The sequence below is a fragment of the Culex quinquefasciatus genome, chromosome 2 (assembly GCF_015732765.1).
Source record: "Culex quinquefasciatus strain JHB chromosome 2, VPISU_Cqui_1.0_pri_paternal, whole genome shotgun sequence".
In the NCBI taxonomy this organism is placed as follows: domain Eukaryota; kingdom Metazoa; phylum Arthropoda; class Insecta; order Diptera; family Culicidae; genus Culex; species Culex quinquefasciatus.
The window spans coordinates 103,142,340-103,158,172 of record NC_051862.1 but is presented as its reverse complement, the minus strand read 5'-3'; the positions used below and the strand labels follow the sequence as shown (position 1 = coordinate 103,158,172).

General features: G+C 42.2%; 2 protein-coding genes and 1 long non-coding RNA gene across 8 annotated transcripts in view; 1 reads left to right on the top strand and 2 right to left on the bottom strand.

The window, feature by feature from the left end:
* Positions 1–15,833, bottom strand: part of LOC6053318 (ionotropic receptor 25a) — a 424,911-nt gene that overhangs the window by 383,880 nt on the left and 25,198 nt on the right. The gene's annotated exons all lie outside the window — the stretch shown is intronic.
* Positions 11,383–12,889, bottom strand: LOC6044142 (putative oxidoreductase GLYR1 homolog). The gene has a single exon (XM_038257000.1). The coding sequence runs from the start codon at positions 12,696–12,698 to the stop codon at positions 12,381–12,383; it is 318 nt and encodes a 105-aa protein (XP_038112928.1). The 5' UTR covers positions 12,699–12,889; the 3' UTR covers positions 11,383–12,380.
* Positions 14,155–14,495, top strand: LOC119767720. Its single transcript, XR_005277671.1, has 3 exons — positions 14,155–14,272; positions 14,343–14,418; positions 14,478–14,495. It is a non-coding gene; the product is annotated as an uncharacterized LOC119767720 (long non-coding RNA).

Sequence of the window (15,833 nt, the reverse complement as noted above, 5' to 3'; positions counted from 1 at the left end):
AAAGTTGAATCAATTACCTTTCTGAATATACATAATGATGCAGGAAAAAATACATAAACAGCTGCACAGTACAACTATGAAAAATAATCATTTTTTTGTCAAAAAACATGTTTTTTCTTACCATTTTCGCCTTTGAAGGTCTGCAATTCAGTGAATTTTGAACCTACAACTTTCAAACTCCGAATTTTTCTTAGTTAGAATGTTTATTTTCGAAAAAAAATACCAAAAAAATAATTAGAGTATGTCGGTTTTTCGATTTATGGCCGCCTGAAACCCCATAGTGCAGCGTGCGTCCCGGAACGAAGGGCCCCTGGCTCAGTAGTTCTGTTGATATATTTAAAAAAAATGTTGAAAAGGCACGCGATGATAGAGCGTGCCTCCCGGAACAACCGTTCCGAAATGAGAGCGCAATTAGCGCTGCTCCTCTCCGACGTAATATCGAAAGAAAGTTCCGGGGAGGTTTGAAGGCTTACCGTGATAGTAGCGTAGGATAAAAGGGGGAGCCCCGAGAAAGCCCGGATTTGGACCACCATAATACACACCCCGTGAACCGAGGGGACAGATGAGGGTCCCTGCGGAGCTTAGCTGCCAGTTACCGGGCGGGTTGCAATTGGCGGATAGCATTCATTGCATCACCCCCGGACCAGCAGCGGGAGGATGTCTAGGACGTGGTGGAATTGATCAAGGGCTCTGTTTAATTTCTTCGAAAAAAACCCACATGGGTCCGTAAACACCTTTGTGAAGCAATCGAACGCCGCTATAAGTGTTTTAGCCAAAAACCTCACCAAACACCGAATCCAACATGTGACCCGACCCGTTTCGAGGGATACATGGCTGGGGGTTCAACAAATTCCTAGTCGCTTACAGAGCCTCTGGGGCACAGGGGCGCACCCCACACGTAATTCACCCTTACTGCGACACGGCAGGGCACTGGCGCAGTGGACCGTATTTTCCTAGCAACTCGTACTCGTAAGATTCAAATGAAGACAAGTGAAATAAACCAACTAAAGGGTCCCGATATGCCCCAAGCAGGTAGGTAGGTAGAAGAGGAGAAGAGGACGCAAACGTTGCAATGGCAGGAGGCGACACAGCAAGCGGAGGGGCGAGCGCGTTCCGTGAAAGCGAGAAGAGGTTGAGATCCCTAGTGTTGAACCAGATGGCTGCTTCGAGTCAGCAGATAGCAGTAGTTGGAGAGGACACTCCCAAGTCATCCGTATTGAACTTCGCCGGCGGTACCCCTCAGGATGGAATCCTGCTCCGAAGAACCGCAATGCAGGTGGCCAGAAGTAGGGTTAACGAGCTCTTTGATTTCATCAAGGACAAAAACAACGTCCACACCAAAATCAAGCAGATGGTGAATGGAGCCAAGGCAGCCATGAATGCCGCAGAGCGCGAAAACAGCTCGCTGGTGGTGACGTGAACTTTACTGAAGTTCAGAGCCGAAAGAGCCGAAGAGACGCTGAAGGCAAAACTGGAGGAGGAAGCGCTACGGGAGAAAGAACCGAAACGGACAGGGAAACGCCTGGAGAGGAGGAGGACGCAAAGCAGCAGAGGCAGAGGAATGGAGACAGTCCGGAGCCAGCGAAGGAGCCAAAACTAGACCTAAGGAAGGAGAAGGGATGGGAAAAGGTCAAGGAGAAGAACCGGAAGAAAAAACCCAAGCTTCGAAGGGAGCGCAACAAAGGCGTACGCAGACCTCCTTCGGAAAGTTCGAACCGATCCGAAACTCAAGGAGCTTGGCGAGAGCGTGGTTAAAACCAAGCGCACCTAGACCAGAGCGATGCTTTTTGAGCTGAAGAATGACCCCATGGCCAAGAGCTCAGCCATCAAGTCCCTTCTCGTGAAGGCCGTAGGCTACGAGTGTAAGGTAAGGGCGCTATTGCCGGAGACAACGCTCGAGTACAGAAACCGACGACGGAGGAAGAGCTAGAGGATGCACTGATTGTTCTTCTGGAAGACCGTACGATACCGATGGCAATCCTATCAACGCCCGCGGCGTCCAAGCTTCTGGAAGTTGGCAGGGTCAAAGTAGGATGGTCAGTGTGCTCACTGGAGCCTGTTCCTCAAGTTACCCAGCAGATGACCAGGTGCTTCCGAGCAATTTCAGCAGATGCTGGATAGCTGGATGACCAACGTACTGATCGGACGGACGTGACTTCAACGCGTGGCAGTCGAGTGCAGATGCAGCAATGCTAGGGAGTAGAGCCTGGGTCTAGCTCATTTCCCCGAATGACATTTCCCCGAATGCCATTTCCCTGAAAATCATATCCCCTAATTGGCCACATCCCCGAATACCACTTCCCCTAATCAGCCACATCCCCGAATGCCATTTCCCCGAATATCATTTCCCCTAATTGGCTGTATCCCCGAATGCCATTTCCCCTAATCGGCCATTTCCCCGAATGCCATTTCCCCGAAGTGACACTTACGCCAATTGCCGTTTATTTAAATTTAAATTTTCCCGAATTTTTATATCCCCTGATCATCATTTTCGCTCAGGCCTTTTTCCATGACTAACAGTTATTTTCTTTCTCGATTTTACCGAACAAACCGCTTTTTCGAGTATGCTGTTGATTAAATGTTGTAAATTGTAATTTTTTATGGACAACGGTAAGAAACACGATTAAAAACCATTTCTGATAACGTTTTTATAATTTTTTAATTTTATGCAACAAAAAGTTATTGACAAGACAACATTTTTTCGATGGATCAACTACGGTCCCCTTGGAACGAGCTGTCAAGTAGGAGCTTTTCTGCCAAGAAGGGCCGTGGAGTGATTTTTTAAAAATTGAATTAAAAATCCATTTGAAATCCTTTGCGGTCGTTCAAAGGGTCATTGTACTTAGAAAAAAGCTTTATCGTTGTTTACAATAATATCACAAATATAATTTTAATTTTAAGACCCAATTACAGTCCAGATTCGATTATCCGAAGCCTCAATTATCCGAAGTTTCGAATATCCGAAGTTCGATTATACGAAGGTTTGTATGGGACTTCGGATAATCAAATCACGAACAAACATTTTTTTTCGTTTTTTTTTCTTTTTCTTGTTTTAAACATCAAATTTGAGTTCTGCAACCCCATTTTAGTCAAATTTGAATAGTTGATTGCCTATTAAATAATAAAATGCATTTTTTTTTTCAATATTTCAACACCGCCATATTGGTCGCCATCTTTGATTTAAAAGTTTTAAATCACTTTAACGTAGTTTAGGGGTCATACTTAAGCTCGAAAATAGAAAATTAGGCATCGAAAAATTATTTATTTTCGTGATTCGATTATTCGAAGTTTCGATTATCCTAAGTGAAATTTTTCCGAGGCCTTCGGATAATCGAGTCTAAACTGTACTAGATTTTTTTTGTTCATTTAACATTTGTATTTAACCGCATAATTAGATGCTGTTTTTGAGAAATTTGCAAGGAAATTTGTCTTTTTTTCGAATTTTGTTTAAGAACCCAAAAATCGAACAAATAAATACATAAGGCTGGTACAAATTTTATTTAAAGTTTATGTTGAAGATACTCTTCGCCAAATCCCAAACCAGCAATTTGAATAAAATGATCAGTGTGAACGGGGTTCTGTACTACGAAAATCGCACGGTATATTTTTTGAATCATAAATGATACACAGAAAAAAAATCCGATGGTAAAATCGCATCAAAAAGCATGCACATCACCTTTGTGAAAAAAAACACTTAAAATTACATCCATGAATGTACACCCAAAAATGTGTAATATTAAACAGAGCCCATTTTTGGGACCAGGGGTAGATATCGAATTGGTTTCTACCTTGAAATGTCATGTCAAACAAAAACAAACGAAATTTTTATTCTCGATATTGCTTATAATTTTCTCTTTAACACTTGAACTTAATTACTTAATTATTGTCTTTTTACATTTTGAATGATTTTTCTTCGCAAAGAGGTCGATTGCATTATTTTCGAACAAACATTTCAATGTTCCATTGTGGGCCGGATCTTCAACGCTTTCCGGATCTTTGATGTTCTTTTTCGCTGCTCGCGAACGATTTGCTGCTGGGTCGGCGGAATGCTTTCTGGGGCCATCGACGTAATTGCCGAACTCGAAACCAACGTTTCCCGTTCCAGATCCGTGCTGATCCTGGGGGAAAACAACACGATGTGGATGGTGAGACCACGCAGCAGAAGGTTCAGGTTATGTGATTCTGGGTGTCCTCGAGCTGAATTGTTAGGAGCGGGCGGTGATAAAAGAAATCTAACCAGTTCGACTTCCAGTTTTAGAATGCCTCTTTATTTTTGTCATGGACTTAAACTACCCTGCTTAAGTCTAGTTACATAATCATAATGTACTCACGTTACATCTACATAACGTACAGAAAGAGATGGCGAGAGTCAGTCATACAAGTTATTTACCTCGAAGCACTCTTCGGGTGGTAACTTGTAAACAGCCGAATGCTCGGTGCCTGTTTGTTCAACATCTGGTACCCATAAAGAGGGTCAGTGTTAAATATCAACAAGGAAACGAGTATTCTGCTGATGATCGTGTTACTGAATTTGGGTGACAAGTAGGTCGCCCAAGAAGTAGAACATAAATAATTGTTCTGCCTCAACTTTGTAATATGAGTCAGTAAAAACTGGCACAAAACTTGTGTTGACCCACTACACGCCTCTTCTGGGAAAAATTAAAAATTATTCTATAGTGATAATTTTTAATACTATTTGAAAATTAATCTAAGTACTATATGTAAGTATGTGTTGATGTTATAATATATGTAAGTGTAGTGTGTTATGTTATAATAGTGTATTGTGGTTTTATATATTTACTGCTTGTTCTGCTTTCCTTCAATTTTTTTTTTTAGATGAATTTTCGTATTCGATTCTTATGAATAATATCTATTTTATCTTTAATTTTTATTCTTAGATTACTTCCTAAATCTTCTAGAACTTCATATGGTCCTTCAAATTTCTGTTCCAACTTGGAACCAGTTTCATTTTTAATGAGTACTAGATCTTTAGATTTATATAGATTTTTATCGTCATGTCCGGTATTTTTAGCAATTCTCATTTCTTTAAATTTTAACAGACTTTCTCTAGCTTGCTTTTGAGCTGTCTGTAATTTAAATTTAAGAATAGCGGAATAGTCGTCTATGTTGTAGACTGGACTGATTTCCGTTTCATCTTGTATGCTTGAGGGTAAATTGCATAATTTCCCGTATATTAATTCGAATGGAGTTTTCCAGTTGCGCTGTGTACCGTAGTATTATAAGCGAACTTATAATACGGCACCCAAGCAGACCAATATCCATAAGAATTATTTGTTTGGATTCGTAGAAAATTCCCAAGCACTTTATGCGAATTTTCTAACGCTCCAATTGTTTCATGGTGATATGCTGTTGAATTGAGTTTCTCAATTTTCAGCATATCACAAATTTTGTGAAAACAGAGGACATGAATTCTGTACCTCTGTCCGTCAATATTTGGTCGGGAACGCCATAATTTAAAATTATTGCTTCAACAAATGCTTTGGCCACTGCATTTGTTGACTTGTCAATAATTGGCGTTGCAGTTATGAATTTTGACAGATCGCACTGGGTAGTCAGTATGTACTGATTCCCGTAGGCGTCTGGTAATAATGGACCAACAATGTCCAAAATATTTTTTCAAAAGCAGTTTTTGCTGTGCTTGTCATTGTCATAGGTACTTTTGTGCGGAAAGACTTATTTTGTTGGCATTTCACACACTTTTTAATAAAATTTGAGATATCCTGGTCCATGGATTTCCAGTAATATCTTTGTTTGATGGTATTTTGTGTTCGTTTTATACCAGCATGCCCTGCAGTTGGCAATATGTGGTAATTATTAATGATGAGTTGTTGCTCATGTTTATTTTCAACATGTTTTATTTCATTTCCTATTACAATGATAGGTGGCATGCCATTTATTTTTAGAGCTTCTATTTGCTCTTTTATTTTTTTATATGTCTGCGTATTTTGCATGACTAGGCCTTTTATCGGATTCTTTTCTGTAAACACCACTAGTCGTTTCAATACTCCCCGTAGGTGAGATATTGACGTTTTAGGGTTAATAATCAGAGTTCCATCCTCAATCTTAAATTCATTTTCATTATTTCCAATTTGGATTTGTATGTAATCTGTTGCAACCTCACTTTTATCTTCATTTTTCTCAGCTGATTTAATTTTATTTTTATTTTGTGCTCTTGTACACACAAAATTTATTTGAGGCGTAAGTGCCTGGAGATCTTCAATAGAAATACGTGACAACGCGTCCGCTATAACGTTTTCTGATCCCTTTTTGTATATGACATCAAATTTATATTCTTCGAGTGCTAACCGAAATTTGGTTAATCTACTCGAAGGGTCAGTTAATGTGAATAAATAAACTAAAGGACGGTGGTCTGAATAAACATCAAATCTTCTCCCATACAAATATGGTCTGAAATGTCTGATTGCCCAAACCACTCCAAGTAGTTCTTTTCAATTGTGCTGTAGTTTATCTCAGCTTTATTCAATGCTTTACTCGCAAATGCAATAGGTCTACCATTTTGGTTGCTTAAAACAGCACCAATAGCTTTTCCTGATGCATCTGTGTGTAAAGTAAATGTGTTTTTATCCGAAAAATCTGGATAATCTAATATTGGTGGAGTAATAAAACAATTTTTCAAATGCTGGAAACTGTTTTCACATTCTTCCGACCACTCAAAATCTACACCCTTTCTTGTTAGTCTATTTAAAGGACTGCAAAGTTTGGCAAAGTTTTTGATGTGCTTTCTATAGTAATTAGAAAAAGCTACAAATCTCTTTACTTCATCAGCCGTTTTAGGGCTGCTCCATTTTTTAATTATTTCAATTTTCGAAGGATCTGGTTTGATACCTTCTTCAGAAACAGTATGACCCAAATAGATCAACTCCTTCTTCAAAAAGTTACATTTCAACGGGTTTAATTTCAAATTAGTTTGTCGTAATCGTTCGAAAACATCAAAAAGATTTCGATTGTGATCTTCAAGTGTTTTGCCAAAGACGATTATATCATCAAGATAAACTAAACACCTTTCCATATTGAGACCAGCCATTGCAACGGTCATCAATCTTGAGAAAATTGAAGGACTATTTTTTAAACCCATAGGTAGACGAGTCATTTGGTACTGTCCCCTATTAGTACAAAATGAAGTACAGGATCTGTCCTCCGGTCTTATCTCACATTGATAATAACCTTGAGTTAGATCCAAATGCGAAAAATATTTTGCTCCTGCTAAAGATTCTATAACTTCCTCAATATTTGGAAGTGGAAATTTATCATCCTGTAAAACGTTGTTTAACTTACGATAATCTATGACTAACCGCCATTTTTACTATCGTCAGTTGATTTCTTAGGAACTAATAACAAAGGACTATTCCATTCTGATACAGTCTCTTCGATTATATTGTCGTTTAGCATCTTATCAACTTGTCTCTGTACCTCATCACGCTGAGATTGAGGTAACTTATATGGACGGGTATACACTGGTTGTGTATCCGGTTTTACTTTCAAAGATGGCTGATAAATTTTTGTAACAGTTATTTTGTCATCTGTTAAACAAAATATATCACTAAATTTCAAACAAAGTTTAGTAATTTCAACTTTATCTTTTTCATTAATTCCATCAAAATTTAATTCTGATAAAAGTTTGTTTGCTCTGTCCACATTATGAGGATAAGCACTACCTATTTTTATCAAATCATAATTTTTAAAAGGTTTGGCCAAAAGTTTCAAGTCATTTACCTTTACGGCTTTATTTTTCAAATTCATCAGTCTAACCGGAATCTTTCCGTTGACTGGAGAAACTAACGCATTAGCTATAAAAACTAAAGGTTCTATTTCTTGATTTAAAATAACTAAATCCTCCTTAAAACTTGTTTCAATAAATGTTACTACTTCCGTTCTTGCGGGTATAACGAAGTTTTCATGGAACAATGGTTCCCGTAAAATCATAGTAGAATTTTCAAAATCTATTACTGCTCCGAACTTTCTTAAAAAATTCATTCCAACCAATCCTACTATAGAAGGTGATAGGTTTTCAACAATATGAAATGTTATGGGGTATTCATAACCATTATATTCTATAAACAATGATACAGTGCCAAGAGTGTGCGTGACTCCATTTAAACCACGAACCTCTATGGACTGCGTAGCATTGATTTTTTCACGAAAATTTTGGGGTAAATAATTTATGTCTAGTAGACAACAAGATGCTCCACTGTCTACTATTAACGAAATTTCCGAGTTATTAATTTTAAATTTTAGGCGTAGGGCTCTTTCGGCATTTGAACTATGCACGAAAAAACTCGCCTACATTAACCTCTTCACGTGGTTGCTGAGGTTGTTGTTGTTGTTGCTGAGGGCGAAGTTCTCCCTGCGCCACATTCGCGACTCCTCGATTTCCACCTCCGCGGTTATGTTGGTAACCTCGATTTCCTCTGTGGCCTCGATTCGAATTATAACCCTGCTGCTGCTGGTTATAACCTTGCTGGTTGTAACCTTGCTGGTTATAATCGTTTTGATTTTCAAAATTTCTATTATTTTGGAAACCACGGTTCCCTCTAAATTTGCCTTTCTTTCCACGACCACGGCCTCTGAAGCCTGGGTTACTATAACTGGCATAGGTCCACATGACTTCCTCGGGCATGGGCTGCGCATGTATCTCCAGAGCATCCGACAATGCTTTGGTTAAGGTTTCCGGATTTCTTGACCGCATTTGCAATACTCTCGATTGATCCTTAAGACCATTTATAAAAGCTTCTACAGCAATTGGTTCGACTATGGGCCGCGTGGCTGCCTCAGTTGGGAAAAGTTGTGGTTGTTTCGATACCCACGCTGCGGCTAACCTAGCTGCCACTTTTTCGATTTCATTCCCGAAATCGACTAAAGATTTGCCTTTTGTTTCAACCCCGTAACTCGGCTGTCACGGCAACTGGGGTTAATTTAATCCCAAATCGGGATCTTAGAGTATTCCGTGCCTCTATAATGGTAGCTATTCCCGTTAACTCACCGCGGGCGGCACCAGTTAAACGGTTGTTCATAAATTGAACAAACACCGCTTCATCGACCGTTGGTTGCCCCGCTCGGAGAACCGTCACGTCGTTGAGCCAGTTTTCCAACTCGGCTGCGTCGCCATCGTATTTACCCACGACGCGAATAGCTAATGACAAATCTAAAGCAGTCGCCATTTTCACTTTTTTATATAAATCATTCAAGGCTATAATAACTTTTACCAAATTCTTAAAAGAAAGTGGTTCAATATTTTTATCGAGCCTCGCTGTTAATTTTGTATATACTTCTCCATATATGTATCGTAAATTTTTAATAATTTTTCTTGGTCTGACTCTTTACAGAGTTCGATCTCAGTTAATGCTAAATCATATATTTGCTTCGCTTTTTCCAATTTTTCAATTAGCGTTTTATTTTTATATCTCCTTGTCGGAGCCTTTGACAAATTTTTTATAATTTTGGTCAGACTTTCAAAGTACTGATCCATATGATGTGCTTACGTGCTTAGTCGATCCGGGGTATTTTCATTTAGGGCCTGCTTCTCGGGTTGTGATGGAACCGACCGTTCCCACAACCGACGCTTCCCGACGCTTCGATGATTTCTCCTTAGGGTCTGCTTCCGGGCTGTGTCGGTACCGTCCATACCCACAACCAACGCTCCCCTTGCTGATGTGATATTTCGCGGATGATTTCTCCTTAGGGTCTGCTTCCGGGCTGTGACGGTACTGTCCGTACCCACAACCAACGCTCCTTCTAGATGATCTGCATCTGCTGCTGATACTGCTGCTGCTGTCGGAGCTGTTGCTGGTGCTGGTTCTGCTGCTGAATCTTTGATCCTGGACGATCGGCCTCGCGCACGATGAGGGTCAGTTCACTGATCAATTTTCCGTCAAGATGTTTGATAACGATACAACCTTTTTTATTCTGTTTTCGGTTTTCAATCGTTCATAGCGAATGACTAACTTGCATAAAATATACAGTAGTCCTAACACGATGATCGTTATACCAGCGTAGGCTAGTATTGAAGTTGCGTTCGCGGTTTTTTCTAGGTGCGCCGTTTGCGCCACGTTCGCATTTACGATGCGAATTATGTCTTCGTGCACCGGGGTTTTGGAGTTGTGTTCTCATTACCCATTATGCAGAGGAAAAAAATAAAAAAACTCGTTTCACTTGCGGTGTTTTAACTGTGTACTACTACGCGGCGCGAAAACTTCCAGGCACGCATCGATTCACTACGGCGTGGCGTGCAAAATTCTAACTCGGGCTCCTGGCATCTTCTGATCCGCGGCTCCTGGCAGCTTCTGATCCGCGGCTCCTGGCATCTTCTGATCCGCGGGTCCTGGCATCTTCTGATCCGCGGCTCCTGGCAGGATCGCCATGAATTGTTAGGAGCGGGCGGTGATAAAAGAAATCTAACCAGTTCGACTTCCAGTTTTAGAATGCCTCTTTATTTTTGTCATGGACTTAAACTACCCTGCTTAAGTCTAGTTACATAATCATAATGTACTCACGTTACATCTACATAACGTACAGAAAGAGATGGCGAGAGTCAGTCATACAAGTTATTTACCTCGAAGCACTCTTCGGGTGGTAACTTGTAAACAGCCGAATGCTCGGTGCCTGTTTGTTCAACATCTGGTACCCATAAAGAGGGTCAGTGTTAAATATCAACAAGGAAACGAGTATTCTGCTGATGATCGTGTTACTGAATTTGGGTGACAAGTAGGTCGCCCAAGAAGTAGAACATAAATAATTGTTCTGCCTCAACTTTGTAATATGAGTCAGTAAAAACTGGCACAAAACTTGTGTTGACCCACTACAGAGCAGAAGAGACCGTCCTGAGGGTTGATCCAACTTCCATTCGCAGATGCGGCTGCCGCATGCTGCATCACCGAAACTTACAGTCCCTTCGCGATGCCGGCCAGCGTCACGCCGTGGATCGTCTGCACCAGGTTCATCTTGGTCACGTTGACCATGTCACCGAGGTAGAACGTGTTGCGCGAGATGGCACTCTTCGAACCGAACTGCTTGGCGACTAGGATGATCAGCGTGCCCTCCTTGGCTTGGTTCTTCGAGCTCTGAATCTGGTTTTTCCGTGACAAAAGATCCTAGTTATAATCTGGGCTGGAGCGAGGTCCGCGTTTCACGCTTACTTGTGCATCCAGGTACCGGCCTCTTTGCAAATGATCTGTTTGGCGATGTCCTGCGACTTTTCCGGGTCGCCGCCGGTCATCTGGACAAAGCCCTTGCCGACGAGGTTGGCCGACATGACGCAACAGTTGCCGAACACCAGCTGTAATTTGTAACAACAAAAGTGAGATCATATTCCAGAAATCACTCAAGGAAGTGCCTTACATCCTTCGCTTCTTGCGGATCCGACACGCACGAGTTCGTCCCGTCCGTAAACTCAATCACGTCCGAAGGCGTGTCAGCGTCCTCGGCGCCCGCCTCCTGAGCTTGCGGCACTTGTTGGCGGTGCGGTTCCACACCACAACCGAGTGGCCTGAGTTGAGCAGGGTCTTTACGATACCGCAGCCCATGATGCCGAGCCCGAGGAAGGAACTTCAGATTTGAGGTCTGAATGTTGATTCCGGGCGTGAAAAGACGCGCCACTGCTACGGGGTGGTTCAATAGGTGTGACGCGGGCACGTTACGACGCACCGGCGAGAAGATGTACAGGTCTAGCGACTACACGTCGCCGGATATTTGTATAAACTTGCGCTTCGGCGATGGCGTGCTGGAAATGTCCTCGATGGCCCTGGTTTTGTTGAGGAAGGCGTTGGCCTTGGAGGTTGGACCTAGGACAACATCCAGGTTTAAAAATCCCTCTAAACATCGCTCACACAAAATTTAAACCTAAAAAAGACAACAAAACAAAGCATTTTATCCGGGTTCAACTCAATGGGCAGTTAGACACAAACTTTTTTCCTGGCGGAAGACTTTTGCGCATTGTCCCGCGCGTTTGAGTACGGCTCATGCAGGAGTTTGTCCCAGTATTGGCGTACGGGGACAGAGTCAGTTTGGTACGGGTTGAGGTTCGCATTGGCCTGTGCCTCGTCCGGCAGGCGATGGAACCGTCGCCAGGTCAGGGGGCCTTGGATCGTGTACGTGGCGTCCCATAGTCGGGTGGAGCAGTTTTTGTGAAAAGCGTCCTGAACTGCGCCAAACTCATTACATCGTTGGCGTCGGAATACTCCAGCATGTGGACGGTGGAGTTCGCCTACGGACCGGAACGATCGAGCTGCTCGAACTCCGAGTGATGCCGCAGCAGATCCATGATTAGTAACGGCGACGGGGAACTATCACAGCTTACGCCCGAAGCAGTGAGCCATTTTTATGCAACGTAGGATCTTCGGCCATTACATTCCAGTTCGTTCTCGAAAAACAGTCCCGCCCGGTGAGTTAGTTGGCGATTGACCAACGCACTGAAACCGCACCGTCCTCGTCGTTAGGCCTTTTCCAGCGCACTCGACGTCGTCGTGTTGTTCCGTCTCGCGCAGCTTGTTGAACTCGACGTCCGTTTCGGGACGGTTGTCAAGTTCGCCCGTCAACAGTTGCGTAGAGTACTCCGGGTTGGCGATAAAGTCCTCGATCTGCTGGAACGCCTCCTTGAAGCTGGCCGACTTGGAACGCTTTGTTTTGATTACTGATGGTGGAAAAATTTGACAGCTAAACATGAGGAAACACGCGTATGCAATATTAATTAAAAAGGCTGTTAATATTACACAATTTAGGCGTAATTGGTGTTAGGCAAAAATACAAAATGTGTTCCATAAAAGCTATGTAATATTACATAAAATTGACTACACAAATCATTATTACATGCTTGCGTTTACTACATTTTTTGCTGTGTAACAAAACTTCAATTGCATTGTTATTATTGTGGATTTAGCTCGTAGCTGGATTTTCTGGCATCTTCTCACGGTCATTGGAAACGGTAGTGGATAGACCTAGGGGTTCCCAGTTGGAGTGAAAAAAATCAATTTATAGTAAAATTATGGATTAACATTTTGCTTTTTTATCACTTCTCCGATATCAGAAATAATTGTTTGAACATGCTCGCAATTTTTTTATTCGGTCGGAAAAATATTATTTTTCTTGAAAAAACTTTCATTTTTAATCACATGATCACCCCTAATTCTGGCTCGATGCCGCCATCATGCGACCGCGTGCTCCGTTTGTTTGTCAACAAAGCTGCAGCTGGATGGTGAGACGAAGTGAGGGGGGAAGAGATTTTGACATTTTTATGCCCGCATCTGGCCCGCCGCCTATTTCGTCGGTCACTGAGCCGCCGGTCGTTGTCAGTGACCGAGTCCAGCTAGGTACTGATCGTACAATATCATGTCTATAAGAAAAAAGTATTTGTTTTGAGAATATATAAAAAAAAAGTCTGTAACAATATTCATTGTAATTGAATGAATAGTACCAAACCTTTCAACACCCCTTTCCCCCCTAAAATGTTACGTCTGTTCTGAATGAAGCCAAACAGAAAGTTGATCATTCAAGGCCAATACGATCCTTTCAAGAAATATTATATGTAGTTTGATGTGTTAAAAATTGCCATCAATTTTTTTCTTATAAAATGCTATTTCCCCGAACGCGGTCAAGTGGAAATGCCCGGTGCCAAGGAGCGCGCGGGGATATGGACGATTAGGGAAAATGGAAAATTCGGGTAAATGGAAAATTCGGGTAAATGGAATTCGGGGAAATGACTATTAGGGTGTAACGTTCTGCGTTGATTTGGGAATTTATAGTTTATTTTTTTATTTAATTGGTAGAAATAATGCACATCTTTACCCTACTCATATTCTAAGGTTCGTTTCCAATAAGCGAAAGCTTGTTTCTTGGCTGCAGGGTTATAGTATTAGTAAGTCTTAAATACCATGGGTACGTTCTTGAGTACGTTGGTTGTATTTTTTAGTTTGCTATAAAGTATTGCGAGTTTTGCGTGCGGGGTCGTATCTGTAAATACCAAGAGTGTGCATGTGGGTGGTTAGAAAATTTGCAGTTCAAAATATAGGTGGCAGTAAATACTTAGTTTAAAAAAAAAATGAATTATTCTTAACTATTTGATTCCATTGGGTAACACAAATGTCAAAAATCCTCTGAGTCATGACGAAGAGGGTTGCTGGCTAGAAAAGTTTTCCAACTCGTCTATTTCGATTACGGAGCGGCTGGAATAAAGAAGTGCGCGTCGCGAGCAATCTTTATAAAAGTTATTTTTTTCCTTTTTACGTTCAATTTTTCTAAGGTAAAAGTGTATATGGTGCGAGTGCTTTGAAGTGAATTAACTTAAATATTTTCCTATCCATTTTTTGTAGTTCTTTCGAATTATTGAAACTTAAATAAATTTCGCGTCGAACTTCTTTAGTGAAATAATCTTTCGTAAAATAAAAGGTAAAGTAATTGAATTATATTAGGAGTTGTGGGAGCTAATTAGTTGCATTGGACAGCAGCGTCGTCCCACGGCGCTTTTATTACGGGCTGGATTTTTCTTCGCGGGATCTGCGGATTTCGTGCGTCGAGGCGATCAGCTACAAGCGTCGCCATCTTGTCGTTTGGAGGTTAAAGTTCGGATTTTGGGCAAGCTGCCTGGCAGCGCCGCCATCTTGTGCTAGGAGCGATTAAAGGGTCGCAAGCTCGTGTGCCACGTTACGGCCCGCCCATTGGGGTAGCTAAACAGAGGCGAGTGGCAAGTTCGTTAAATTAACCGTAACGAAATTAACGCAGTGGTCGTCAATTGCCACCGTCGTTTAAAGTCACCAAAGAGGTGACAGCCGAGAGCCGGTATTCGCTGTGCGCGCCAATTACGTTCAGTGTTTGCCAGTCCAAGGGGAGGGTTCCCGTGGCCTTTATCGGTTGTGTAGACGGAAACAGTAGTACGTGAAGGCCGGTATTGATACCCCAGCGTCCCTTCCTGCGGAAATAATCCGGATTAGCTCGATTCGTCGTGCGTAGTGCTCTCTGGCCCCGAAACCGGAAGTCTTCCGCCAGCCGCGCCATCCTCTGGACCTTTAATTCGGCCAATTTGCACACGAGCGACCCCCGCGTGTCACCACACCGAACACGCCGGTTATCGGAGCAAACCCAGACGCCATCTTGCGGCCCAAGGCCGAACCGAACGAGTTCGTCGTTTACCAAGCAGCGGACCACTGGGAGGACTACTAAACGCGCCTGTTGCAGCGCGCTGAAGGAACACCACGAAGCGTCGCACACCCCTGGTCGTGCGACATCCACACTGCCAGCAGCGTGTTCATCGGAGCGGCGCCGGCATCGGAGCAACGTGTTCATCGGCGGCGGATTCGCCGCGCTCACGCACACCACCGTAAGCCCGAAAAACCTGCGCAGGTATGTGGGAAAATTTTATCATGGCCATGAGGTTTTTCCCCGGGGGGCTGTCCAATGCTAGGGAGATTGTAGGGGATAGGTTTGTGAGGGATTAAAGAAAGTGAAATGAAAAATCTTTAGTTTTTCTTTGGTTTCGACGGAGTAAAAAGTTTGATGGTTCTTGGAACCAGAAATAAATTCATGCCTTAAATCACTCACACTGTTTTATTATTTACGTTCTTTACGTTCGTTTTTGGATATCCATTCCTTACACCCAACCGGCGGTCGCATGATTGTGATACATGGCGGCATGAAAGTATATCAGAATCTGCATGAAATCTGCCCTCATGCATTTTTTGCGATATAGGGGTATGACATTTTTGCCCGTTACCGACAATTATCGACATTACCGACGGCAGATTGATTGTATTGCAGAAAAAAAAATCTTAACAGAACGAGGATTGAACCATCAACTTCTAGGTTGC